At 42.2% G+C, this 27,113-nt stretch overlaps 1 protein-coding gene across 4 annotated transcripts in view; it reads right to left on the reverse strand.

The window, feature by feature from the left end:
* LOC139280512 (uncharacterized) overlaps positions 1-27,113 on the reverse strand; it is a 61,201-nt gene that overhangs the window by 22,505 nt on the left and 11,583 nt on the right. For all 4 annotated transcript variants that reach the window (XM_070899992.1, XM_070899989.1, XM_070899990.1 and 1 more), the window contains exons 4-14: positions 26,358-26,451; positions 25,072-25,222; positions 22,933-23,104; positions 17,555-17,680; positions 14,457-14,522; positions 13,039-13,161; positions 11,996-12,151; positions 9,230-9,283; positions 8,231-8,448; positions 2,047-2,126; positions 374-466 (exon numbers count right to left, since the gene is read on the reverse strand). In XM_070899992.1, the coding sequence (XP_070756093.1) occupies positions 374-466; positions 2,047-2,126; positions 8,231-8,448; positions 9,230-9,283; positions 11,996-12,151; positions 13,039-13,161; positions 14,457-14,522; positions 17,555-17,680; positions 22,933-23,104; positions 25,072-25,222; positions 26,358-26,451 (1,333 nt within the window). The remainder of the gene's footprint in view (positions 1-373; positions 467-2,046; positions 2,127-8,230; positions 8,449-9,229; positions 9,284-11,995; positions 12,152-13,038; positions 13,162-14,456; positions 14,523-17,554; positions 17,681-22,932; positions 23,105-25,071; positions 25,223-26,357; positions 26,452-27,113) is intronic.

Genomic DNA, 27,113 nt, shown 5'->3' on the forward strand with positions numbered 1-27,113 from the left:
TTTGTGCAGAGTTGTGGCGAGCATAGAATGCTTTGCTTCAGACAATTGTTGAAGCAAAGACCATTAAGAAAAGGTGAATAAATATTTAAAGCACAGAAAGATAGTGATATGTGGAAAGAGCAGAACAATTTGTTATTGCTCCAGCAAGGAACCAGCACAAACACAATGGGCTGAGTAGACTCCTTTTGTGCTGCAAACTGCGATGGTTCCTATTCATTGGCCGTTTGAATCTCCCATTCTAATGAACTCTTGAGACACTGGTTTATGTGAGAAATGTTATATAAATGCAAGTTGCCATTGCATACACTCACACAGACTAAATCGTATCATTTTACTATCGTCCAGCAAGTTTAGGTTATTAGAACTAGCTTACTTTCACAAATACAGGAGGCGGCACTTGTAGCTCCTCTTCTCCCAGTATGCACGAACTGGAGTGAATTTGAATCAGTTGGGTCCAGCAGTGAATCTGAATGTGGGAGAAACATATATGCACACAGATCACATCTCATCATACTAATCAGCTATAAAATCTCTCAATATGAATCAGTTGAGTTCAGGCTCAAGTGCTAACATGTGATGATTTAAGAACCATAGCAGCAACTTTGTATAATCCAAGAAAATAATTGAAACTGCCCCCCCCAGCACATTGGATTTGGCAGCAATGAGGAGGTTGGGGGGGGTGGGGGGGGATAAAGAGAAAGATACATTTGAGTTCATGTCACAAGTCTAGGAGGCCATCCGGGACAATAGAAAGTAGTATGACCTCTGGAGGCCAAAGTGCTCTGCGCCTCGATTAGGGGCAGTAACCATCTGGGGCCGGGACATTCTGCGCCCGGCGGAGAAGTCCTGCTGAATTCGGCTTACTGCCCCTCAAAGGAAGCGGAGCGCAATCTCACGAGCTCCACTTCCTTTGGGGGGGGCTCCCCTTCGCTTAAAGGGGAGGGGCACTGCGCACTCTGCAAGGTCTCTGAGGGCCTCCACTAGGCCACCAGCGCAATGTGGGATCGGCCCTTCAGCACAACACCCAAAATGGAGTGCCGGGCTGCACCATGGCCGTCTGGAGGACACTAGGGACGCCATTGTAAAGCCTCCCCTTTGACCCGGCAATTTCTCCCAAGTGGCGTTAAGAGATCGGCGTGGCGAGGCGGGGGGGGGTCACTGCGCACGCCTCCGCAGACTCCCAGGTAATTTCCCGGGAGACGGTAGCAATTGAGTGTTCATGGATACAATATTCTCTTCCACTTGAACTGGCAGATGACTTCGATTTGCATATTTAAGCAGCCTTATGCCCAATACAGGATGCACTGCTTGTTCATTTCGAGGCTAGCCTGAAAATTGCATCAGGTGGGCCCTCATTGGATCAACCAAGGTGCAATTCCAACCCCCACATTTTCCATTGCTGTCTTTCTGCTTTTCAAGCAAGAAACAGGCAGTCAGCAGTTTAAAAAAAAAATTGGCCCTCTTTTGTTCCAACAAAAACTAGCTACAAACTTACTGATGCATAAACATTCCCCTATTGGATACCCATTCAAGGACCTGTATGCGTTCCGAACCATGCACAATGGCAACAATCAGATTATGCATACCCTAAACTTCCAGAACCACAGGTTTTTCCCTTGTCCCAAGAAATGAATATTAGTCAGATTGGATTAATTCCCTCTAGGTGCAGACAGCAGATGGCAATAACTAATCTTAACCATGTGTGTGGACTATGGCTTACAATAAAGAATCCAAAAAATAATGTTAAAGGAGAGAAATGTACGTTTGTCACAGAATCCTACACTTTAATATATTTGTATACTTTTAACTTTTTCTGGAAAGGGAGAGAGTCGACATATTCGGATTTGGGTCACTGTGCTAGCAGCAGCCATCAATACCAACAATGACAGACAATTCTCTTAATGACATTGATGCACAATACTGCTCAAACACTGAAGGATTAACAACTGTGATGTAATCACAAAGGTTGAAAAATAATCAGCAGTTGACAACTGTGAAATGATAAAATCAGTGAAGTGCTAATCAAAATGCTGCAACAGTACTTACATCTCTATAGAGTATGTCATTCACAAATAGGATCCTGAGTGCGCATTTTAGTAGTGCACAATTCCTTATTGAAGTAGCACCTTCAAACAGAAAATAATGAAGTAAAAATGAGACCTTCTATGATGTGGACAAAAGCATTGGAGGCAAACACAAAACAATGTAGCACAATGCAAAGTGTCCCAATTATGTTTCTCCGCAGATCATGAATCTCTTCTTTGCAAACCAGACCTGGTAGCATTGCATCCACAGCTCTTCATTTTGCCTGTAGGCAGCCAACGACTTGTCCTTTTAATACAAGGTGAAGGGAAGAGGGAGAGCAAGAAAAGTAAAACAACTTGCATTTAGATTGCACCTTTAAGCTAGAAAAACATCCCAAGGCATAATTTTTAAAAAGAGAATGAATTACTGCACTGTAAAATAACAGATCATTAAACTCATCTTCTGGTTATTGTTCTAAAGGCATGGTCATCGGAAATCATTTAATGTAATAAAGCTTCTCTTATGGGCCAGTGCACCCTCAAGTACCCTCAAATGCAAGGCCAAGGTTGTACCAGAAATCCAATTATGTTCTTATGTACTTACAGTGGCAGACCTGGCCATGATTTTCAACCATAAAAATTATTAACTTTTAATTTACCAGGCCATTTTATGAACAATTCAAAATTTGGAATACGGCTAATGAAATACTTGACGTTCTTCTTGTGGTTTTTGTGTCTCAAAAATGGTGTATGCATTCTCACTTTTTACATTTATCAATTGCAATATTACTGCTGAGGGGGATGACTCATCAGCGGAGAGCAGCAGCAGCCAAGTTCATGGCACCATGGCTAGCTCTGCTGCACAGGAGAGCAGGAAAAAGAGTGGGAGAGCGATAGTGATAGGTTATTCAATTGTAAGGGGAATAGATAGGCGTTTCTGCGGCCGCAACCGAGACTCCACGATGTGATTGGCATCACGGAGACATGGCTCCAGGGGGACCAAGGCTGGGAACTCAACATCCAAGGGTATTCAGCAGTTAGGAAGGATAGACACAAAGGATAAGGAGGCGGGGTGGCGTTGCTGGTTAAAAATGAAATCAATGCAATTGTAAGGAAGGACATTAGCTTGGATGATGTGGAATCGGTATGGGTGGAGCTACGGAATACCAAAGGGCAGAAAACGCTAGTGGGAATTGTGTACAGGCCACCAAATAGTAGTAGCATCAAACAAGAAATCAGGGAGGTGTGCAATAAAGGTACAGCAGTAATCATGGGCGACTTTAATCTACATATTGATTGGACTAACCTAACTGGTAGCAATGCGGTGTAGAACGATTTCCTGGAGTGTATTAGGGATGGTTTTCTCGACCATGTCGAGGAACCAACTAGGGAGCTGGCCATCCTGGACTGGGTGATGTGTAATGAGAAGGGACTAATTAGCAATCTTGTTGTGCGAGGCCCCTTGGGGAAGAGTGACCATAATATGGTAGAATTCCTTATTAAGATGGAGAGTGACAAAGTTAATTCGGAAACTAGGGTCCTGAACTTAAGAAAAGGTAACTTCGACAGTATGACTGCAAAAGCTTCTCTAAATATATGAAGAGAAAAAGATTAGTGAAGACAAACATAGGTCCCTTGCAGTCGGATTCAGGTGAATTTATAATGGCAGACCATTTGAACAAATACTTCGGTTCTGTCTTCACGAAGGAAGACACAAATAACCTTCCGAATATACTAGGGGACAGTAGGTCTAGTGAGAAGGAGGAACTGAAGGATATCCTTATCAGTTGGAAAATTGTGTTAGGGAAATTGATGGGATAGAAGGCCGATAAATCCCCAGGGCCTGCATCCCAGAGTACTTAAGAAAGTGGCCCTAGAAATAGTGGATGCATTGGTGATCATTTTCCAACAGTCTATCGACTCTGGATCAGTTCCTATGGACTGGAGGGTAGCTAATGTAACACCACTTTTTAAAAAAGGAGGGAGAGAGAAAACGGGTAATTATAGACCAGTTAGCCTGACATCAGTAGTGGGGAAAATGTTGGAATCAATCATTAAGGATGAAATAGCAGCGCATTTGGAAAGTAGTGACAGGATTGGACCAAGTCATCATGGATTTATGAAAGGGAAATCATGTTTGACGAATCTTCTGGAATTTTTGAGATGTAACTAGCAGAGTGGGCAAGGGAGAACCAGTGGATGTGGTGTATTTGGACTTTCAAAAAGGCTTTTGACAAGGTCCCACACAAGAGATTGGTGTGCAAAATCAAAGCGGGGGTAATGTACTGACGTGGATAGAGAATTGGTTGGCAGATAGGAAGCAGAGAGTCTGGATAAACGGGTCCTTTTCAGAATGGCAGGCAGTGACTAGTGGGGTGCCGCAGGGCTCAGTGCTGGGACCCCAGCTATTTACAATATACATTAACAATTTAGATAAAGGAATTGAGTGTAATATCTCCAAGTTTGCAGATGACACTAAACTAGGTGGCAGTGTGAGCTGTGAGGAGGATGCTAAGAAGCTGCAGGGTGACTTGGACAGGTTAGGTGAGTGGGCAAATGCATGGCAGATGCAGTATAATGTGGATAAATGTGAGGTTATCCATTTTGGGGGCAAAAGCACGAAGGCAGAATATTATCTGAATGGCAGATTAGGAAAAGGAGAGGTGCAACGAGACCTGCGTGTCATGGTTCATCAGTCACAAAGTGGGCATGCAGGTACAGCAGGCGGTGAAGAAGGCAAATGGTATGTTGGCCTTCATAGCGAGAGGATTTGAGTATAGGAGCAGGGAGGTCTTACTGCAGTTGTACAGAGCCTTAGTGAGGCCTCATCTGGAATATTGTGTTCAGTTTTGGTCTCCTAATCTGAGGAAGGACGTTCTTGCTATTGAGGGAGTGCAGCGAAGGTTCACCAGACTGATTCCAGGGATGGCAGGACTGACATATGAGGAGAGACTGGATCAACTGGGCCTGTATTCACTGGAGTTTAGAAGGATGAGAGGGGATCTCTTAGAAACGTATAAGATTCTGACGGGACTGGACAGGTTAGATGTGGGAAGAATGTTCCCGATGTTGGGGAAGTCCAGAACCAGGGGTCACAGTCTAAGGATAAGGAGTAGGCCATTTAGGACTGAGATGAGGAGAAACTTCTTCACTCAGAGTTGTTAACCTGTGGAATTCTCTACCGCAGAGAGTTGTTGATGCCAGTTCTTGGATATATTCAAGAGGGAGTTAGATATGGCCCTTACGGCTAAAGGGATCAAAGCGTATGGAGAGAAAGCAGGCAAGGGGTACTGAGGTGAATGATCAGCCATGATCTTATTGAATGGTGGTGCAGGCTCGAAGGGCCGAATGGCCTACTCCTGCACCTATTTTCTATGTTTCTATGAGGCGTGAATTGGCTAGAATAGACTGGCAAAGGATACTTAAAGGGTTGACGGTGGATAAACAATGGCAAACATTTAAAGATCACATGGATGAACTTCAACAATTGTACATCCCTGTCTGGAGTAAAAATAAAACGGGGAAGGTGGCTCAACCATGGCTAACAACGGAAATTAAGGATAGTGTTAAAGCCAAGGAAGAGGCATATAAATTGGCTAAAAAAAGCAACAAACCTGAGGACTGGGAGAAATTTAGAATTCAACAGAGGAGAACTAAGGGTTTAATTAAGAGGAGAAAATAGAGTACGAGAGGAAGCTAGCAGAGAACATAAAAACTGACTGCAAAAGCTTCTATAAATATGTGAAGAGAAAAAGATTAGTGAAGACAAACGTAGGTCCCTTGCAATCGGATTCAAGTGAATTTATAATGGGGAACAAAGAAATGGCAGACCAATTGAACAAATACTTCGGTTCTGTCTTCACGAAGAAAGACACAAATAACCTTCCGAATGTACTAGGGGACAGTGGGTCTAGTGAGAAGGAGGAACTGAAGGATATCCTTATTAGGCGGGAAATTGTGTTAGGGAAATTGATGGGATTGAAGGCCGATAAATCCTCGGGGCCTGATTGTCTGCATCCCAGAGTACTTAAGGAAGTGGCCCTAGAAATAGTGGATGCATTGGTGATCATTTTCCAACAGTCTATCGACTCTGGATCAGTTCCTATGGACTGGAGGGTAGCTAATGTAACACCACTTTTTAAAAAAGGGAGAGAGAAAACGGGTAATTATAGACCTGTTGGAATCAATCATTAAGGATGAAATAGCAGCGCATTTGGAAAGCAGTGACAGGATTGGACCAAGTCAGCATGGATTTATGAAAGGGAAATCATGCTTGACGAATCTTCTGGAATTTTTTGAGGATGTAACTAGCAGAGTGGACAAGGGAGAACCAGTGGATGCGGTGTATTTGGACTTTCAAAAGACTTTTGACAAGGTCCCGCACAAGAGATTGGTGTGCAAAATCAAAGCGCATGGTATTGGGGGTAATGTACTGATGTGGATAGAGAACTGGTTGGCAGACAGGAAGCAGAGAGTCGGGATAAATGCGTCCTTTTCAGAATGGCAGGCAGTGACTAGTGGAGTGCCGCAGGGCTCAGTGCTGGGACCCAAGCTCTTTACAATATACATTAACGATTTAGATGAAGGAATTGAGTGTAGTATCTCCAAGTTTGCGGATGACACTAAGCTGGGTGGCGGTGTGAGCTGTGAGGAGGATGCTAAAAGGCTGCAGAGTGATTTGGACAAGTTAGGTGAGTGGACAAATGCATGGCAGATGCAGTATAATGAGGATAAATGTGAGGTTATCCATTTTGGGGGCAAAAGCACGAAGACAGAATATTATCTGAATGGCGACAGATTAGGAAAAGGGGAGGTGCAACGAGACCTGGGTGTCATGGTTCATCAGTCACTGAAAATGGGCATGCAGGTACAGCAGGCGGTAAAGAAGGCAAATGGTATGTTGGCCTTCATAGCTAGGGGATTTGAGTATAGGAGCAGGGAGGTCTTAATGCAGTTGTATAGGGCCTTAGTGAGGTCTCACCTGGAATATTGTGTTCAGTTTTGGTCTCCTAATCAGAGGAAGGATGTTCTTGCTATTGAGGGAGTGAAGCGAAGGTTCACCAGACTGATTCCAGGGATGGCTGGACTGTCATATGAGGAGAAACTGGATCAACTGGGCCTTTATTCACTGGAGTTTAGAAGGATAAGAGGGGATCTCATTGAAACGTATAAGATTCTGACGGGACTGGACAGGTTAGATGCGGGAAGAATGTTCCCGGTGTTGGGGGAAGTCCAGAACCAGGGGACATTGTCTTAGGATAAGGGGTAGGCCATTTAGGACTGAGATGAGGAGAAACTTCTTCACTCAGAGAGTTGTTAACCTGTGGAATTCCCTGCCGCAGAGAGTTGTTGATGCCAATTCATTGGATATATTCAAGAGGTAGTTAGATAGAGGTAGTTACGGCTAAGGGGATCAAGGGGTATGGAGAGAAAGCAAGAAAGGAGTACTGAAGGAATGATCAGCCATGATCTTATTGAATGGCGGTGCAGGCTCGAAGGGCCGAATGGCCTACTCCTGCACCTATTTTCTATGTTTCTGTGCAAGATAGAACACTATACTCGAACAGCCACAAAAGTTAAAAAGAAAAATTAAAATACACTTCATCCAGAAACGAGTGTACTGCCTGCCGGTAATCCACAAAGTAACAGTGGATAAAGTTACACAAAAGGTTCAGAGCTTGCCCAAAACACCAGCTCAAAGAGTTCCTATGGGGCAAAGGGATATCTTGGAAAGAGAAATGGAAACCTCAATTGGCAAGGATACTGCCTCGCATGACATTGAACCACAGTGTAGAAAGGTTTGATGCTACCTTTGCTGATCATAGCTGGAGTAGCAGTAGGGATGCTACATTTGGCCTGCGGGCACGGGGAGGGCTTGGCAGATGAAGAGAAAAATTAGCCAAGGTCCTTGTTCCAAAGTCCAGTGATGCTTCCTGGAAAAGTATGCGTGTGCATGTTGGACAGAGTGGAGTTAGGGTGTGATCCTGTCAGTCAACTATCTAGGCACGCCCTGGAGAGTGACCAGTGCCCCTAAAACGATACCCCAGCACCTTTGAGAGAGGACTGGAGAAAATTGGAGGAGAGGAAATGGATGGATAAGATTTGAAGACTCAGCGGAATAAAGACGGGAACCGACTCTATTAGAGCACCTCGTCAGTTTAAACACGAGCAGGTTGATTACACTGGATTGGAAACTTGAGGCTGACCTTTAACAAATGTCCATCTTCCTTCATCGGAAAGTTCACAACGAGCTGGTACAGTTCCAGTCTTGAAAATTTTTAAGTATACCACGTACTGGTAAGGCGTTAAACGGCAGGCCGTGCAGCAAGAAAGGCTGGAACTAAGATGAAATGATTGCGCAGCAGAGTGAAAATCGCCATACTTGCAAAAGTAGAATGGAACTTTATCTTGTAGGATTCGCAGCCTGATCCATAAAAGGGAAAAAGAAAACTCAATTCACGCAGTTCTAAGATGTATGCAATACAACTAAAATCATGTAGCAGTGGACTTTGTATAGAAAATTCATAAAACTATTCAACTGTTTAAAAAATATTTCAGAGCAACTGCTAAGAACGAACTAGAAGCTGCTGCCAACGACCAGACGCTGCACAGATGCGTTCTACACATACATCTGTGGCGGGTTAAGTATTAATGCATAATAATATCATAACATCACACAAATCTGTGGATCTCTAGGTTGTTTTATTAACAATAATGTATACTAATATTGCAGGTTGGTTTAAGTATTAATGTATAATAATTTTGCGGGGGCGGGGGGGGCGGCTCCGAGCAGATTTATTTCTTTGGAGCACGAGCTCCGTGTGAAGGGAAAGGAGAAAAACCGCTGGCCAAGTTTTGCTGCCACAGATTTTCTTTTCCTGATGCGGCTCTGTTCGACAATAGCGATGCTGCCGACCCCCTCAATGCAAAAGCGGGGCAAGTAGGTTCTCGTTCCGAGCTTGAAGCCCGGTCACAAAGCCTCCCCACCAGTTCCATTGCTCCCCTGCGGCCTCCTCCCTGCTCCATTACCCGACTGGGGGTACTGTGCACCCACGGGACTTGCCCTCACCGCCAAGCCTTGTCCGCACATCAGGCCCCTGCAGTATCTATAGGGTGTATTCTATCGTTCTGGGTAAAAACCACCACCTTTTTCAAACTGCGCATGCTAATATTTATATATCCATTTGGAAAACATGCATACTAACTTTAACGTGTCACTGCATTTGATCACTCGTAGGTATCGGACCAATTCTCTGTACCTGAAAGAAAAATATTTAAACCGGTTAGCAGGTTTTTAAATACCAAATCGCAGCACCCATGTAGCCACAGGCCTCCAATGACTTTATTATAGTGCTGTGCTATACCATTCAGTGTATTAAACTCTTAAACAGGAGTCAACATTTGCAGATAGCTTCTGCATATTAGTCAGTCAAATACACTTAAAATGCTAATAAGGCCTGGTCTACCAGTCTATTATCATATCGAAGCAGAAGTGGAGTTCACTATAACAGAAATCTACACATTGCAGAAGTAGTCAAATTTTACAATGCAGTAAATCAGAGTAACCAAATAACAGAGTTGGTTCACATTTTCTGGGCATCAAAAGTTGTTCAACAGCCTATCAGTGAACAAGATTCAACTCTCGTTTGAACCAGATAATAAAACAATACAGTTCAAACAAGTCTATATTCTACATCAAAGTCTCTATACAGAGGTGTCTATAGTATAGGTTCAAGTGTTAATCCAGTTATCGTTGGGACTGTTGGATATTTACCAAAAGTGGCTTATTAATGGCACAGTTATACTTGAAAGTCCCCATTCAAGGCCACAACCCAACCTGCTTAGAGCAATGCCAGCTGTGAAATTATGCTTCTGGTTCTATCGAAACACAGACTTGCATTTATATCATAACTTATGAAGTCTCAGAAATGTCTCAAAGCATTTCACAGACAGTGAAGATCAGTGACAGTTATGTGGACAACTGGAGTCCTGCTCATATTGGTTAATTTTTGTTTAGAAGTTAGCAAAATGCCAGGGTAATAGTCCGTTCTTTGTAGACACTAAATATTTTAATAAGTGAGAATTTAAAAAGTTCACTTTGCACCAGTTAATGTGACACAAAGCCAAACAATATGATCCTATCTATGTGAGGCAGTCGCATATTGTTTCTGTTAAACTGAATCCACCAAAGTTATATTGTAGATTGTGCATCACATTGTGGGATATTTGTGTTGAATTAATGCAGTATGTCTGGCTTATAAAACACCAGGTACTGTCAATGTGCATTTAAAAAAAATTTTGTTTAGGTCCCAAGACCTGCAGAGGAGGAATTCTTTGCAGCACATTCTGTAAAAATAGCAAGCTGAAAGCAAATTCCTAGCCAAAATCTACATACTACTAGATTTGTTCCACAATACATCAGTCAGTAACAATGGGTCGGGTGGTCCAGGCAAACGTCTGCAACATGTCAAGTTAATGAGGCCTTTGTATCAACGTCTGGCTTGACTATTTTGAAGTGACTGAATGCTACTGGAATTCCATAGCAATTACAGATATTTTACTTCGGTAACCACTAGAACTTTGATTTCCAGCAAAAAAATAAAATCTTGTGAAGGCCTGAGAGGGTGCAGAAAAGATTTACGAGAATGATTCCAGGAATGAGGGACTTCAGTTAAGTGGATAGACCAGAGAAGTGGGATTAGGCTGGATAGCTCTTTGTTGGCCGGACCAGACACGATGTGCTGAAATGGCCTCCTTCCGTGCTGTAAATTTCTATGATTCTATGAAGCTGGGGTTGTTCTCCTTGGAGCAGAGAAGGTTGAGAGGAGATTTGAAAGTGATGTTCAAAATCATGAGGGGTCTAGACAGAGTAGGTAGAGAGAAACTGTTCCCATTGGCACAAACTGTTCCCAGAGGACACAAATTTACGGTGATTGGCAAAAAAACCAAAGAAAAAAAGACTTCCAATTATATAGCACCTTTTTACGACCACCGGACATCTCACAGCGCTTTACACCAATTTGGGGTGTAGTCACTGTTGTAATGAGGAAAAACATTTTTATGCAGTGAGTGGTTAGGATCTAGAATGCACTGCCTGAAAGGGTGGTGGAGGCAGACTCAATCGTGGTTTTCAAAAGGGAATTGGCTAAGTACCTGAAGTAAAAAGATTTGCAGGGCTACGGGGAAAGGGCGGGGGAGTGGGACTAGCTGAGGTGCTCTTGCAGAGAGTCAGCACAGGCTTGATGGGCCGAATGGTGTCCTTTTGTGCTGCAACCATTCTATGATTCTTGTGATTTGTTGATCGAGTTATATCATAACAAATTTAATCCATTATGCTCAGCACAACTTCAGACATAGCAGTTTTTCCTCAAGGCATTGACTCCTTGCTGGATATTGTTCCATGGGCACCAGTGCCTCGACAGTAAGCATAGCACTACAACATGCCAACCGGCTGTTCGGCCCATCCCTGTAGGTGTTTATCCTCCACACAAACAGTAGTCCTAATATCACGTGCCCACCCTGTTCCCGTATCTTTATATCCCCCTTTCTTTTAGCCATCTATCTCACCTATCCTTAGCTCGACATGGTTGCTGCTTCAAACACTAACTCTGGCAGTGCATCTACAGCCCCACAACCCTCTGCAAAAAGTTTCTCCTGCTCGCTGTCCTAAACCTCTTACATTTAATCTTGGTTCCAGGTCCCCTTGTTCTAGACCACTCAAACCACCAGAAACAGTCCGTTTCTATCAATCAAAATTCTTTAAAATTAGGAAGAGATGGGACAAGGTAGAGAGAAAAATTGACTGTTTCGCCCCTTAATCACCTCTATTTTAAAAAGGACCTTAAAAATAGAACACAAGAAAATGTCAAGTTACACTTTTTAAAAAAAATCATCAATTACATGAAAAGAAGCCACACACTTTGCTATTGGTTGCTGCAGCATGGAATTAACTTTAAATAAAAGAAACATACTCTTCTCTTGCCTCCATTCTTTCCACACGTGCTTGCACGACAGAGAGCTCCTCCCATAACATTTCCTTCCTGCCTTTCTTCTGTCGGTGCCCGGTGATATTTTGACCCCTTAGGATGGAGGTCAGAAAATGGTCGTCCCAGGACAGCACATTGAGACTGTGAACAAACACACTCTGAAGTGTTATCTTTGTGGAGGACAAGTGACTGCACTTCTTGTTTTTATAGTATCATTTAATCAGTATCTTATAAAACTTACTTTAAAAAAGGTACAGAATCAGTAAAGCTGTACTATAGAACATATTTTTCTCTCGTACCGGACTCAATTAGGTCAAATTCAGTTATAAAAAACTTGAAAGTTGGGATTGATTTTAATCAACGTTCCCTCTCATTTTTTCCCCTGCACAGACCCTTATTATTTGCTGCGTGGCTGCTCTTCCATCGGCAGCAGCTGGTGAGCGGCCTGCACGGGTCCTCTCGATTGGTGCTCGGCCGCTATGGGGAAACACTGATTGAGATCATTAAAGGGGTATTACAATCAGTAAAAATTAACAGAAAGACAGAAGCTTAAAGGATAGCGATCACAATTCTTTTTAACTATTTGATTAACAGGAGCAATGATGGGAAGGTTCACCCCAGAAAGAATCATTACATCTGTTGCATTATTAAGTTGCTGTTCCTCATCCGGATGACTTAACTGGACAACTTTTATACACCAGAATTTCATTTAATCTTTGCTCTACTTGCTCTCATTTTATCCCCCTTTCCGCCTCCCAACCATGTTGCAGTTGGAGGGACAAGAAAGTCCAGGTCGTTTGGAAATGGCCGTGTTCTTAAGTGGGATACCCGACAGTGGCAGAGAAGATCCCTTTCAGCAGGAAGGTAGGACGATAGAAAAGGTCACCAAGTGTAACCCACATTGGTACTTCCATGAAAGTTTTTGAGAAGGCAGCAACTCGCTGTTCTCTCCTCCTATTGATGGTTGCCCACCCAGATTTAAATTGAAGTATTTCCAAACACATATTTAATATCACAGAAACACTCACCTATTAGTAAAGGCAAAGCAGTAAGAAGGAAATGGAAGAGTTTTATAGAAGGCTTTCAACTTGTTAAATAGATAAGGGGGGAAATCACTCAACACAAGCATTCTCTGCAACGAATTGGTGAGTCTGTAAAACAAAAATGAAACCATACTAAGTGCTACCATCATGCCTTAACAGCAGTGATAAACAAATACACCTACAAGAGAAAAGTTTGAGTAGTCTGTTCCTGATTGCTTCTTCTCCAAAGTTTCCATCCAAGTCACGTTCCATAGATAATACTTTTTTGGCTAATAGCCTGATTTCCAACGCTGTAGGACTAGATACTTCTCCTTTCAGTTTTACATCTGCGTGTTGTATTCTGAAGCTTGGACATTTTGTCTTCCATGATACAAGCATCAAACACTGTTGCTGGCAGAAAATGGGAAGGAGAGGGAGACTAGAGAATCTGGGATTGTTCTCCATAGAGCAGAGAAGGTCAAGGGGAAATTTAAGAGAGGTGTTCCAAAATTATGAGGGGTTCTGATGAAAGTAAATAAAGAGAAACTGTTTCTACTGGCAGGTGGGTCGGTAACCACAGGACACAGATTTAACATAATTGGCAAAAGAATATTTGAAAAGGAAACATTTTCAGGGCTATGGGGAAAGAGCAGGGGAGTGGAACGAAAGCATTCTCAAAGAGGCAACACAGGCGTGCTAAGCCAAACGACCGCCTTCTGTGCTGTAAGATTCTACCTGCTGGAAATTTGAGCGCGACCCACAATTGACATCAAAAATCGGACAAGGTGACACACGGACTGCCAAGTCGCTATCACCTGTTTTTCACCTGGTGATAACTGTGAAAATTATACCAAAGTCATCAGGTCGGAATTAAGCACAAACAACTCAGGTAGCTGAATTTGGCATTCAAGGAATGTCACATCACAATGTAGCGCTTCCTGATTTGGTGCTGGGTAGAGTGGAGTCAAATCAAATGAAAGTTAACAACTTGCATTTACATAGCGCCTCATTTAGTTTCCAGTTGTAGTGCATCTTTTCATACCAGTAACTGCAAGCAAGTTTCATCTGGTGTAATAGATCAGGACAAGAAAAAGGGGCCAGTTGAAGATTATGAATGTTCTGAAGCAGCTTAACCAAGGAAACCATGACCTGGAAAGGCACAGAATTTATGACACAGAACCATCTTGTGTATATATGGTATTAAATGCACAGACAAAGAAATATTGCATGTACTGAAAATCTAAATAAAAATAGAAGTGCTGAAAATGCACAGCAAGTCCGTCAGCATCTGAACGAGAGTACGGTTAACAATTTGAGGAGATACTTTGCCAGAACTCCCAATTCTGATGGAATCCCATCTGAAAAGTATCATGCCGTGCATGATTAGCACTTTTACATTAATTAAACACACACACACATCTTACCTCTGCATAAAAATTGGTACAGCCTGCTTTGGAGTTGAGGTCCGGTCATCTTTGTTGAAAACTTCCCTGTTAAATAACAAAGTAGATGAATTGAGCAAAAATCTTCTGTTTTTAAAAAAAATAGGAGTATTTTTTCCAGACATTGCTATATAGGGATGGCAGAAGTGACCTTGTCCTAATGTGCTTTGTTCAGATATAGAATAGCCAAAAGGAAAATGAGAAATTATACAGCAAGTAGCATTAGGAAGATTCGATTAACCAGCTCAAAGGCAGACTAGACATTAACTGCTGCGCTGTTAACAACTTAAATCCAAACACATATCTGTAAGTTAAAATTGTACTGCACTTTTTGATTTGATATGAATGTGTGGAACAGCCAATTCTGAGCTCCCTATGCTTCAAGAGTAGAAATTCCTTTGGAAATGGCCCCCATCTTGAATTATTATTCACAGCTCACACGGTTGGTAATCTCCAAAGGTTGTTTACTGCTTTAATCATCACTTTGGATTTGGGAAGATTTGTTTTGGCTTTGTTACTTTGAGAAGGAATGAAAAAAAGTTCAACTGTATCCCAGCTGGGATAGAGCTGGACAATTTTTTGACCAATTCTGTTTGTGTGAGATTGAACAGATTTTAGTAAAGGTCCTCAATAGCTTAGCAAGTTTACCCATGAGCAGCTGAGATTATACAGACCAGAGAGGTTCCAGGTTCAGTCGATTTCCGTACTGGGCATTGGTAGGGATGCTCCATTAGAACCGGTTTTAAAAAGGGGACAAAAACAAGAGCCTCTATCCAATTGCTATCCAGCAACTCCTGGAAATGCTTATGGCCAACAAGCAAAAGCAGGATAGGATTACGTGTGAGGCCATCCATGTTCAAATAAGCAGCTGATAGTCACTGGAGGGTCTCAACAGTGCATAGTTGTCACTTGGGCAAGTCACCGTACAGCATGTGGTGCCTGTGGAATCATATCCCAGTCCAGGAGAGACAACGCCTTCTGGAGAGACAAGGAGAGGCCGGGGGGTGGGGGAGAAGAGAGACTCTGACTTATTTCTTTCTCTGTCTCCAGCCCTGTGGATTGGGGGAAGGGGCAGTAGGGTGGAAAAGAAAGTGGAGGAAAGACAGGAGAATACATGTGAAGGGCAAGTCACATTTTCTCACTCTTGTCATAACTCCTAGCACCCATCTGCAGACCAACACGGTCAAAGCCCTAGAATGAAGTCAGCTTCTCACAGTCCCATCAGGGAAAATGGGGTGAGGTGGCAGAAAGAGCCCAAGAAAATAAAACGCGAGGAATAAATAAATGTAATAATTTAAGTGGTAATTTTCTTTTTAATAAAGAACTTTCCTGAATTCAGCAAGGTCTGCATGCTTTGTTGGGTTAATGACACGCAACAGGTTACCTTACGTGGAAATTGAGTTTCCTCTATGTTCATCTACAAGAAGTCTGAGACACTACATTGAGGATCAGTGGAGGAGGGTGGTTCAGATAGCTCACTGGGTATTGGATGAGGGCCGAGTTAAAGTTATTTGTATTCTCTTCGATTGATAATTCAGGGAGCTGGGATCTCTGATCAACCAAAAATCTCAAGGTCCCTTTGGCTGAGGTTAGTTTGGGGGTTATTAAAATGCAGGGATAAAATAAGGGCATAGAAACAAGAGCAGGAGTAGGCCAGTTGGCCCTTCGAGCCTGCTCCACCATTTAACAAGATCATGGCTGATCTTTTACCTCAACTCCATCTTCCTGCACTATCCCCATATCCCTCAAGTCCCTTAGTATCCAAAAATCTATCAATCTCTGGCTTGAATATACTCAAGGACTGAGTAGCCACAGTTCTTTGGGGTAGAGAAATCCAAAGATTCACAACCCTTTGAGTAAAGACATTGCTCCTCATCTCAGTTATTGTGAGACCCCTAGTTCTAGACTTCCCAGCCAGGGGAAACATCCTTCCAACATCCACCCTGTCAAGCCCTTTAAGATTTTTATGTTTCAATGAGATCAGGTCTCTTATAATTCAATATAACTTAAATTTTTTAAGAAATTGGGGAGGTACTCTCCCACCAATGCTCCGTGATACTGACTCTGACTTCCATAAGCAGCAGCAGCTCTTCAGTACCTCGCTCAAGTTGGCATTCTTCATACACGAGCCTAGACAGCAGGACAATCAACTGTAGAGGATATTACAAGTAAGCCTGATCCTGTCTTCATCAGATGTCCACACATGCACTTCCAGCAAGAGTTATTGCATAGCAAACAATAGTAGGAATCCAAGGGGTCGAAATTTATTATGGCCGTTTTTGAGTCCGAGTGTGGATTTTAGCACCGGACATTAGGCGCAGCCTCAAAGTCCTAAATTCAGTTTTAATGCCCAAAGATGAGAGAGCAGCGCTAAAAAGTGGTGTTGCACACTCGTCCTTGGGCAGTAGCTCAGGAGGCCGACTGAAATTCCCGTTGGGAGGCTGCTACCATGCTGGAAAAAAAAAACGGGAAGGAAAAAAAAACTAAAACTTCTCCGATCCACACACAAACTTCCAAACTCTTAAAACTAATGAAAACGTGGAGAAATAAATAAGAGAGAAAAACTTACCTTCCTTTCTGGGCGATTCCACCCGCGATCCGCTCTTTTACAACCACTTTTTTCAGGCTGTACGGCCACCTGCCAGCACGGCAGCCGTACAAAGCAAATATCGCGACAGACGCGTCAGTGAGGCGTTGTACGCTGGATGACGTCACCACGCGGGGGGGGGCGTTAGCTGGCACAGCTTTGCCTCTTGGCGCCTCTGCCAAAGAGCCAACTCAATTTAGGATGAGGCGTCGACACCGCTTACTGTCGAAGGTAGGCCTTTGCAGTCCATTAGCCGCCTAGCACCGGTGTTAACGGGCAGCGTTATATAGTGAATTTCAATCCCCTAGTCTTTGTCCCTTCTTATGTCGGATAACTACTGTCCTAGTTGAGATCTTCTAACTCATCACAGAGCAAGAATCAAAACCAGGTCTGTAAGTCTTATTAAATGAACCACCAGGTGCTTTTACTAAGGGAGCCACAGGTCAAATTATTAATGGTTCATATGGAAACAATAGCAAAAAAAGAAACTAACTGTGGAGGCTGTTTGTGAAGGAGAATTTCTTTTGCCACCCCGATCATCATAATTGCAGCTGATTTCGGCTTCTCCTTCTCTGCCTGATGCATAAACTTGTTCACCATATTAAACACAGGCGTGTAACTATGGGAAGAAAGAAGTAACATTAGCAAAATGCACTCAAACCGTTCACACAACAACTCACTGCAACAAAATGTTATGCCAGCAAAAAGAACGCATTACAAATTTTAATTGAGTACAGAGGGAAGTGCAAGTTTATGAAGAGCTAGATTCAAAATCTACACCAATTGTCTGCTTGACAGAACCACAGCCTGACTTTAAATGAAAACCACTATCATAGTGTTTGGGAAGATTTGGCAACAGATAGACACAGATTATACAACTTGAAATGTGGAAATTACATTTTGTGATAGAACATGTTGGTGAGTGAGATTAAACTGCTGCTGCAGCAACTACTCAGATCCCAAGCTGCAGAGATGCAATTTGCCTACTTTCTTCTCCGTAAAGACTTTAGCTGCTTCTTTAAAAAAAATCCCTATCAACTATCCAGCAGTTTATGGGGTTGATAACTACCCTTGTTACCTCTAAAACAGCTCCTTTTGAACAAGCCAAAACAACACCTGTTAATTCTGCTTTAAGCCCTATTCCTACTGTTAAACACAAAAGCAAATAAATGCTTGTTTGTCAGAAATCATTTATTGTAAGATGGAAAGTCAAAGTCTGAAATATCTTATGTCTGTAACCCAGTACACTTACACCTGCTCCACGTGGGTACCATTCTAGTCAGATACACAATGGCCTGGATTTTCGGTCAGCAGCGAAGGAACAGCATTGACCATTCACCTGGCTGACAACTGCCCACAAGGTTTTTGCGGGTTTTTGAGCAGCAACTTGCTCAAATCCGGCATCTGATCTAGCATAGGGCCCTCTATAGAGGATCTGTGGCATCTGTAAGCAGATCAAGAAACAGCAGGGCTCTTCAACCAACCAGATTGAAGAATCCTCACCAAGACCGGGAAGTATAAAGCAGGAAATGTAATTAGATGTAAAGATTGGGAAAGACAGATGGGAGTAACAGAGAGATACAAGAGACAAACAGAAAAGGTTAAAAAAAAGTATTTTAATTTTAAAGAAATCCCTAATACTAATTAACTTCTGAAGGAATGAGACTCTACACTTGTAAAATTAAATTTTCAAGGCCACAGAGGATGTTTGGTACTAATTATCACTCCATTAGAAAACCACATACCCCTGAATGCATCAATCCTAACTTTTTCTGCCGCCATTAGTAGGAATTAGTGGGCAAGTACCTCAAGTTCACATCATTTCAGTGCAGAGTCCATCGGCGAGAACTTCAACAGTGCACCCTGTGGAGGAGCGGGTTATCTCTGACAGCAACTTCTGGATTTCAGCGTTTAACTGCGCATGTGAAGATCCCAGAAGTTATTATCCGATTAACTCCATTATAATGGTGAGCTCGGTTAGCCTCTACGCAAAATCTTTTTTTGGTCAATTCTGACTTCTTAAGATCATTGTCTCTCGTTCAATACACTAGTTGACCATTTGATCACCAAGTCATCCTTACATGGACATCATGCATTTGTGCTGAAACATTTTTTTTAATACATTTGCCCTAAATGCAAATAGTAAAAAATGCAAATGTAACGATATATTTCAACAGTCCAAGTACATTTAGATGGTCAATCTACAACTTTAGCATACATTCTAATAAGTCTATGCAATAATATTCTAGTTTTTCAGTGCTGCATGTTGTCAATTGGACCAATTAGGCTGATTTTCGGAACAGACTGTATACACAAACTTAGTGATTTATTCCAAATAGATGATCAAACTTTTCTTTACTTTCCCCATTGTCCATCAATTGTCCTCCCTCACCCCCAACCCGCCCCCTTTTTAAGGTATTGACCTTATGCTGGTGTAGTTCCAAGGGGCCTGGACAATGACTTGACCGTGCAGCCATACTTCATGTCTGAGCCCAGATAGTGAGTGTCTGCCAGCATAGCTGAGCCAGATTCTGGTTTTATCCAACAGTCATACACATGCACTACCAGCAGAGGTCAGTGTATAGCAGCCAAGAGCAATTTTTCCACTTTTACCTGGGGCACTGAAGCTAATTGTAGCACTCCTATCACCGCCCCAGCTAGCACCAGCTGACTGGGTATAGGCTGGAGATCAAACTCGGGACTTTCCTGGTCTGCACAGCTACTGACCTCAATAGCCAGCTGAATCTAAAGAAGAACTACTTATGTAAACCCGTGATCTATTCACTCAGATCCTGCTTAAAAAAAAGTATTGACACTAAACAGATGGTAAAAATGTGTTCAGTATTTAGTTTATTAGGCTGCAAGGTTGTGTTTTGTTTGCTACCGTGCAATCTAATGCTGCCTTTATACCATCACTCTGGCACTGTGCCACGCCATCTTTCAACGTGCCAGTTCCAAAGATGCAGCGTACTTCTTCTGATGCCTTTTGATTTTTAAAACATTCAGGTAGATCACCTGAATAGTCGGTCCAATATCTTGCACTGTACTGCGGCACAACAACTGCAACCAACAGCAACTAATATCTTTGCCCGAAACAGCAAGTACCACACAAAGTAAAAGTGGCCTTCATTCGCTGTGCAGCAAACAGGAACACATATCCCAGGTACGCAAGTGGCCTGGACCACCAATCACAATGTAATATTCTCATTAATAATAGGAACTCCGTACGAGCTCCCAAGATTTCTGTGCTCTGCCAATTCTGGCTTCTTGAACAATTAAATGTTTTCGAAAAAAAAAATTTTGAATTAAAAAAATGTTTTAGTAGGGTTAAAAATAAACTTAATGGACAGGGTTTTTAAAATAAGAATTAGTGATTACGTTCAATTTTTCTGTTTTAAAACTCTTGCTGGTAAAAGTAGGCTATAAGAATGTCCTTCAAGAGTTTGAAGGAGATTCGCTGGGCAAACAGCCCAATCTTTGCCCCGCAAATGTCCTTCTCCCAGGGATGCGTGTGATCTATCAAAAGAAATTTTAATAGATCGCAAAAAAAAGTTGTTTCTCGGCACATGCGCATTGAGAACCGGCATTTGCGAAGCCTCTTCGGGTGCCTGTGTACATTGTACGCGACCGGAGAGGCCGCAGTTTTCGGCCCAATATGTCAGTGAGCATTATAAAGAAACCCAAGTTCGAAAATCCAAATAAAACACAAAATAGTCACAAATCAACCTTCATTTACGCAGCGAGTGGTTAGGATCTGGAATGCACTGCCTGGAAGGGTGGTGGAGGCAGACTCAATCGTGGATTTCAAAAGGGAATTGGATAAGTATCCAAAAGGAAAAAAATCTGCAGAGCTACAGGAAAAGGGCAGGGGAGTAGGACTAGCTGAAGTGCTCTTGCAGAGAGCCGGCGAGGCCCAACGGGCCAAATGGCCTCATTCTGTGCTGTAACCATTCCATGATTCAATTGTTCTAATTAAATCTACCTAAGGGAATCAAGGGATATAGGGATAGGGCGGGAAAGTGGAGTTCAGGTGTCAGATCAGCCATGATCTTATTGAATGGCAGAGCCATATGGCCTACTCCTGCTCCTAGTTATGTTCTTTAAAGGTGAAAAGCACTCATTTTAATAGTCTCTTTTTTTCATAAATCCCTACTGTAATTTCCTAATTTTAGAGCGGATATGATTTTAGGCCAGTCATCATTCTTGTATTGTGTCAAGGACAACTCCAATAAGCAAGCGCTCACTCTGTACAAACCAATTTGTGACCGTGTACACACACAATACTTGGCAATGTAGCCATGTCCACAGGCTGAACAGAACATCCTTTTCACTATAATTTTCTCACTGGAATGGACACAAGCTTTCTAGAGATCATAATAGTAAACCCTTGTTGCATATACTTGTTACTGGGCTGTTGCCCTTACAGAAAGTGGATGGAAACCACTCTAGTGAGATGAGACAAGGTTCTAAATCAAAAAGCTGGTTTATTGTACACAAAATAAGTAATTGAACAGAAATCCTTTTCAAAACAGGATTCATCAATTTGCAACCGTGCCTTGTTCCATAAGGTTAGCAAAATTGCAACTGAGGCTGTTCGCAACCTTGGTGTTATATTTGATCATGAGTTGTGCTTCCTATCACTAAGACCACACATTTCCACCTCAATAACAACGCCCATCTCCATCTCCTGCCTCAGCTCATCTGCTGCCGAAACCCTTATCCATGCCTTTGTTAACTCTAGACTTGACTATTCCAAAGCACTCCTGGCTGGCCTCTCCAGTTCTACCCTCCGTAAACTTGAGGTCATCCAAACCTGTAGCCCATCTCCTAACTCGCTTCAAGTCCTGCTCACCCATTTCCCCTGTGCTCACTATCTATATTAGCTCCCAGTTAAGCAATGCCTCGATTTAAAAATTCTCATCCTGGTTTTCAAATCCTTCATGGTCTCGCCCCTCCCTATCTTTGTAATCTTCTTCAGGCCTGCAAGCCCCCAAGATCTCTGCGCTCCGCCAATTCGGGCCTCTTGGAACATTCCACATTTTAATCATTCTGCCTTCAACTGCCTAGGTTCCAAGTTCTGGAATTCCCTCCCTAACCCTCTCCGCCTCTCTACTTCTCTTTCCTCTTTTAAGACGCCCCTTAAAATCTACCTCTTTGACCAAGCTTTTGGTCACCTGCCCCAACATCTCCTTATATGGCTTGGCACCAAATTTTGTTTTTGATCATGCTCCTGTGAAGTATGTTAAAGGTACTATATAAACGCAAGTTGTTGTTTGTTGTTCAAAGTGAGAACTCACTTTCAGGTTTGTGGTTCCCAAGCAAGTAGCATAATTTCATTTTGGAGAGAGGGAGACACATGGCATAGCAAGGAGACGATCAGACCTGCACAAGGAGCAGCAGCCTGGTGTGGAGCGGCGTGGCATAGGACGGAGATGTAAGGAGAAGAGTGGCACGGGGTGAGCGACTTGCTGTGGGACGAGGAGCCTGGCAGGGAGTGGCGAGTGTAGTCAACGTTGTAATAAGGAAACACGGCAGCCAATTTACGCACAGCTAGGTCTCACAAACAGCAGTGAAATGACGACCAGCTAATTAGTTTTGGTGAGGTGGTAGAGGGATAAATATTGGTGAAGACACCAGGGAGAACTCCTTCGAAATAGAGCCATGGCCAACTTGAAGGACAGACGGGTCCACGATTTTACATCCCATCCAAAAGATAGCACCTATGACAGTACAGCAGGCCCTCAGTACTACAGCACTGCCTCAGTACTACACTGAACTGTGAGCCTAGATTAGTGCTCAAGCCTCAACTTAGTGTATTGCCCCAAGGCATTTTAACAAATAGGACAGATTTCAGATCTGACAGTATCCTACCTGTACAACCGGATCTCAACATGGTTCATCTGGCATATTTCACACAACCTTTTGAATTGGTTGTGACAAACACAAATACACGGAATCAAGTGGTTTCGAGTCATTATTATCCCCATCAAGTACTTATTATATTCCAAGGCAAGTTCTAACCAAAATTTCTGCAATAAGGCACCTGGAAAAAAGTTAAAATAGGCATTATACTGAGATGATCCATCTATAACTCCAAAGTGAATAGAATCAAACAGAAATCACTGTCAGTTTCTAAGTCATTACTTATTTCATGGAGGTCAATGTTGGGATCACAGGAAAACAACATACTCCAAAGATTGAAGTACTCAGGATCTTCCCCATCTCCAATGTGCTGAAAACTTGTCAACCCACTGACATATACAGTAGCATGGTACGCGAGATGTTTGCTTCTCACAGCTGAACTCCCAGTAATGAAGAGGCAGGTCTAATGCTAGCATCTGGGGCTCCATTGATGTGTGACTTTGTCCATTGCTCCAAGTACAGAGATGCCCCATTAGCGGAGTTGAAAGGTGGTCAATCACACCTTATTATATCTCACTGAAACGTGCCAAAGAGTTCATACTGCTGAATGAATATTAAGCAGTCACTGTTTTGTGTGTTAGGTGAGGCAGTTATTTTCCAGAGCAAGATCCTACAAACAACAATGAAGTGAATGAACAGTTACTGCTTTGGTGGTATTAGCTAAAGGAGGAATGTTGGCCAGGACAATGGGAAAACATTGTTCTTCTTTGAATAGTGCCATGAAATCTCTGACGTCCACATGGACCATCAGCCCCAGAAAGCTTGGCACGAAGCCAAGTTAATGCTCAACAATATATAAAACTGATTAGCAAATGGATGTGGTGGGCGGTGGGGGGGGGGGGGGGGGGGGTGGCGGTGAGGAATAGAAGGAGAAAGAGAATGTGCGTGTGTGTAGCATGTAACAGAGATAGATAGATATGGAAGTTTGACAAGTGTAAATTAACTCAATACTTATGCAATATAGGCCACTTTTCCCTGCATGATATCTTGAGAGATTGTGAGTAAGGTTTTTGAACTTACAGTATTAACTTTCACTATGTTCAGGAACAAACTAATACAAGTACCATATATTGTTGCATTCAATGTTTTCTGATCACTTTCTGCCAGAAAAATACGTAGAGCGACACTGCAGTGTTCTTCTGAAAGGTGTAATTCATGCTAGGATATAGCTTCCATGGGCTCTTCTAACCCTCTGGTATCTCAACTAAGTGACCCTTTCTTCACTCATCACAGCCAAGCCTATACACATGCACTTTCCAGCAAAGGTTACTGGATAGTTGTAAGGAGTGAGAATCCTAGCCGATCCTACCCAAGGAACATGGAAGCTAACTGGAACACTCCCATCACATTCCAGGTATGTTCAGTTAACCTCAGCACAGAGCAAGGAACAAATCTTGGACTTTTCTAGTCTGTATGATTCAAGTGTACCCATTTATCCTTAGCTCTGGCAAGTCCCTAGGGCTGAAGCTGCAACATGTATTGCACTCCTCATTTGTGCTATCTCTTTACTTATGTCACTGTTTCCAACACACTTAGTCACATCCACCACATATTTAAAATAACTAAACAGAAGACTATTTCAAAAAAATAATGGTGCATAAAGATCAAATGCCAAACAAACAGCCAATTTGAAGTAGTAATTCAACCTCTTGGCTCTGCTGAGGTTCATAAGCCGCTGAGGGTGTGTATCTGCAGTTTATGACATTAGAGCTAATTCATCCTACTACTAGTGTGTAATTATCTGCTGACTATCTTAAATCAGTATCAATACACAACTAATCTGCATGAAATGTTATGCTTAATTCAGTATTTCAGCATAAATTTGCTAGCTTTGCAGAACTCAAAGTACAAAGTTACATTCATTAGACTTTTAAAATATACAGCTCGCTAAAAATACAACTGCCAAAAAATATGCTTGGAACAGGATTCAGTACTTATTATGCTAGGAGCTGGGTTTCTATAAATAGGAGTGACTGTGGTAAAAAAAGAATTCTAGGCTGCATTATGTTTTTGCTTATCTAGGCAGTAATATTGAGCATACTGAAGCTGCTAACGAACTCTGTAACCGTGCCCAGTGATAATGCTTACCTCCATGTCGAAGCTCCGAATCAATCTCAACTAGGTTGAAGTCGAATATTGAGAGTGCACCCGCTAGTGCAACATCACGATGTGCTTTCCAGTATGTACTCTTATTGTGAGCATTGCAATGGCAAATCGAAGGAAGCTTCCAGTACTGGCACTAATACAGAGGAGGGTGTGAGAAGGGGAAGATGTTGTAAATTGAAAAAATACAAATTAGCAAGAAAGAATGTGCAAGATGATCATAAAAATATTAACTAGAACTTAAATAAAATGGATGGTATCCCTTCAAGTCAAGACGAGCAGCTTAACAGACATACTCTAGAATGGTTTGCACTCGGAACGAGTTAACAAACAAATCACCAACAAAGATAAAAAATACTTTCAGGGCAGGGAAGAGAAAATAGGGAAGCAAATGATTCTGCCTGTTGGGATGCACACCAAATGTTGTGCTTACAAGGTATACGAGGGAAAAACAATATTTTAAACTTCTACTGCACTGAAAGCAGGATTAGAAAGAAATAGCCTACTGTCAATGCACATTTATATTAAATAAAGGTAGCCATGAAACTGACAGCTCACCATTTCCTGTCCAATGCTAGTTGTTCTCCGCATCAATGTAGAGCTATAATTTGACTGCACTATGCTAAACTTCAGTATTATGCCACCAATTTCAGATATCAGCACAGTGACTTTGAAAGGCTGGCCTCATTGTGCATCTGCTTCAGGTGCAAAATTAACTTTTTTTAAAACTTAAAACATACGATTTAAGAAATAAGACAGCCTTTAAATTTCCAATGTTAACAAAGAGCTGACTCGCCCATCAGCTCTCAAGAAAGTCAGAGACCCACAAACAGAGCTGAGTGCATACATCATTTTCTCCCATCCTTTCCTTCCTGAGCCCAGGGTTCGGAGGTCAATTGCCGTCCAGCTAACTCATCTCAGACAGGAATTGAACCTGGGATCTGTGGTCTCTTGCCTGATTAGCCCGGTTTTCTTTGAATCAAGAAAGTGGTGCAGGCAGCCAGTACAATCATGCTCCTCATGCCATTCGCAGAAAAACATTAGATATTGCACCATTTGGTACGGTACAACCAGACACTAATGTTCAAAACTAAATCGCAACAATATTTTTGCATGCATCTAACCCGCAGGTCAGGGTACCATCAGCCATTTCTCAACTATATTCCTGGGAAAACTCCTGGACTGATAGCTAAATTTGAATTCACTTTCTCAGGACATCATAATGTTTTACCATAAAAAGATGCAATATGATTTGTGTGAAAACTACCTACCTCAGAAGCAGGCTTGTCACAAATGTAACAGTAGCATTGTTCACAGAAATTTAAATTGTTGCCTGCAGGCTCCGATATGTCATTTTCTGTGCGCCTAAAACAGACAAGTCATTTAATTTTAAATACTTTAAGAATATAGTCAATCACAAATTCCTTAAGTTAAAACTTGGGAGGATAGGTGCTGAAAATGGTTATTTAACTCTGGAATTCAATAATCATCAGATGACTCACTCCCATCAACAGACCTGTGTTGTTGAGGCCCATGCTATGCATACTGAGATACACTAAAATACTAGCAAGAGGTAACCCTGTACTTTATTTGGGAATGATAACACAAACTTGCATTTATATAGCATCTTTAAAATAGAAAATGTCCCAAATCACTTCATAGATATAATCAAAAATAAATATATAATGATAGTTGAGCCAAAGAAGGAGATATTAATAGGGGTGATCAAAAGCTTGACCAGAGATGAGTTTCAAGGAAATTCTCCTCCTGCAAGAGTCTCCTTAATACTATGTCTTTGACTAAGCTTTTGCTCAGCTGTATTATAGCTTGCCGCCCAAGAAGTGCTATATAAATGCAAGTTGGTGGTGATGTTGAAAAACAGAGTTTAGGAAGGGAATTTCAGAGCATGGGGCCAATGGTGGTGAGGCTGGAGATAGATGCACAAAGGGCCATAGTCAAAGGAACTGAGAGTTCAGGGGCAAGGGGATTTGTCAGGTTTGAGGTTACAGAGATAGAGAGGGATAAGG

This window comes from Pristiophorus japonicus, chromosome 15 (genome assembly GCF_044704955.1).
Source record: "Pristiophorus japonicus isolate sPriJap1 chromosome 15, sPriJap1.hap1, whole genome shotgun sequence".
NCBI lineage: Eukaryota > Metazoa > Chordata > Chondrichthyes > Pristiophoridae > Pristiophorus > Pristiophorus japonicus.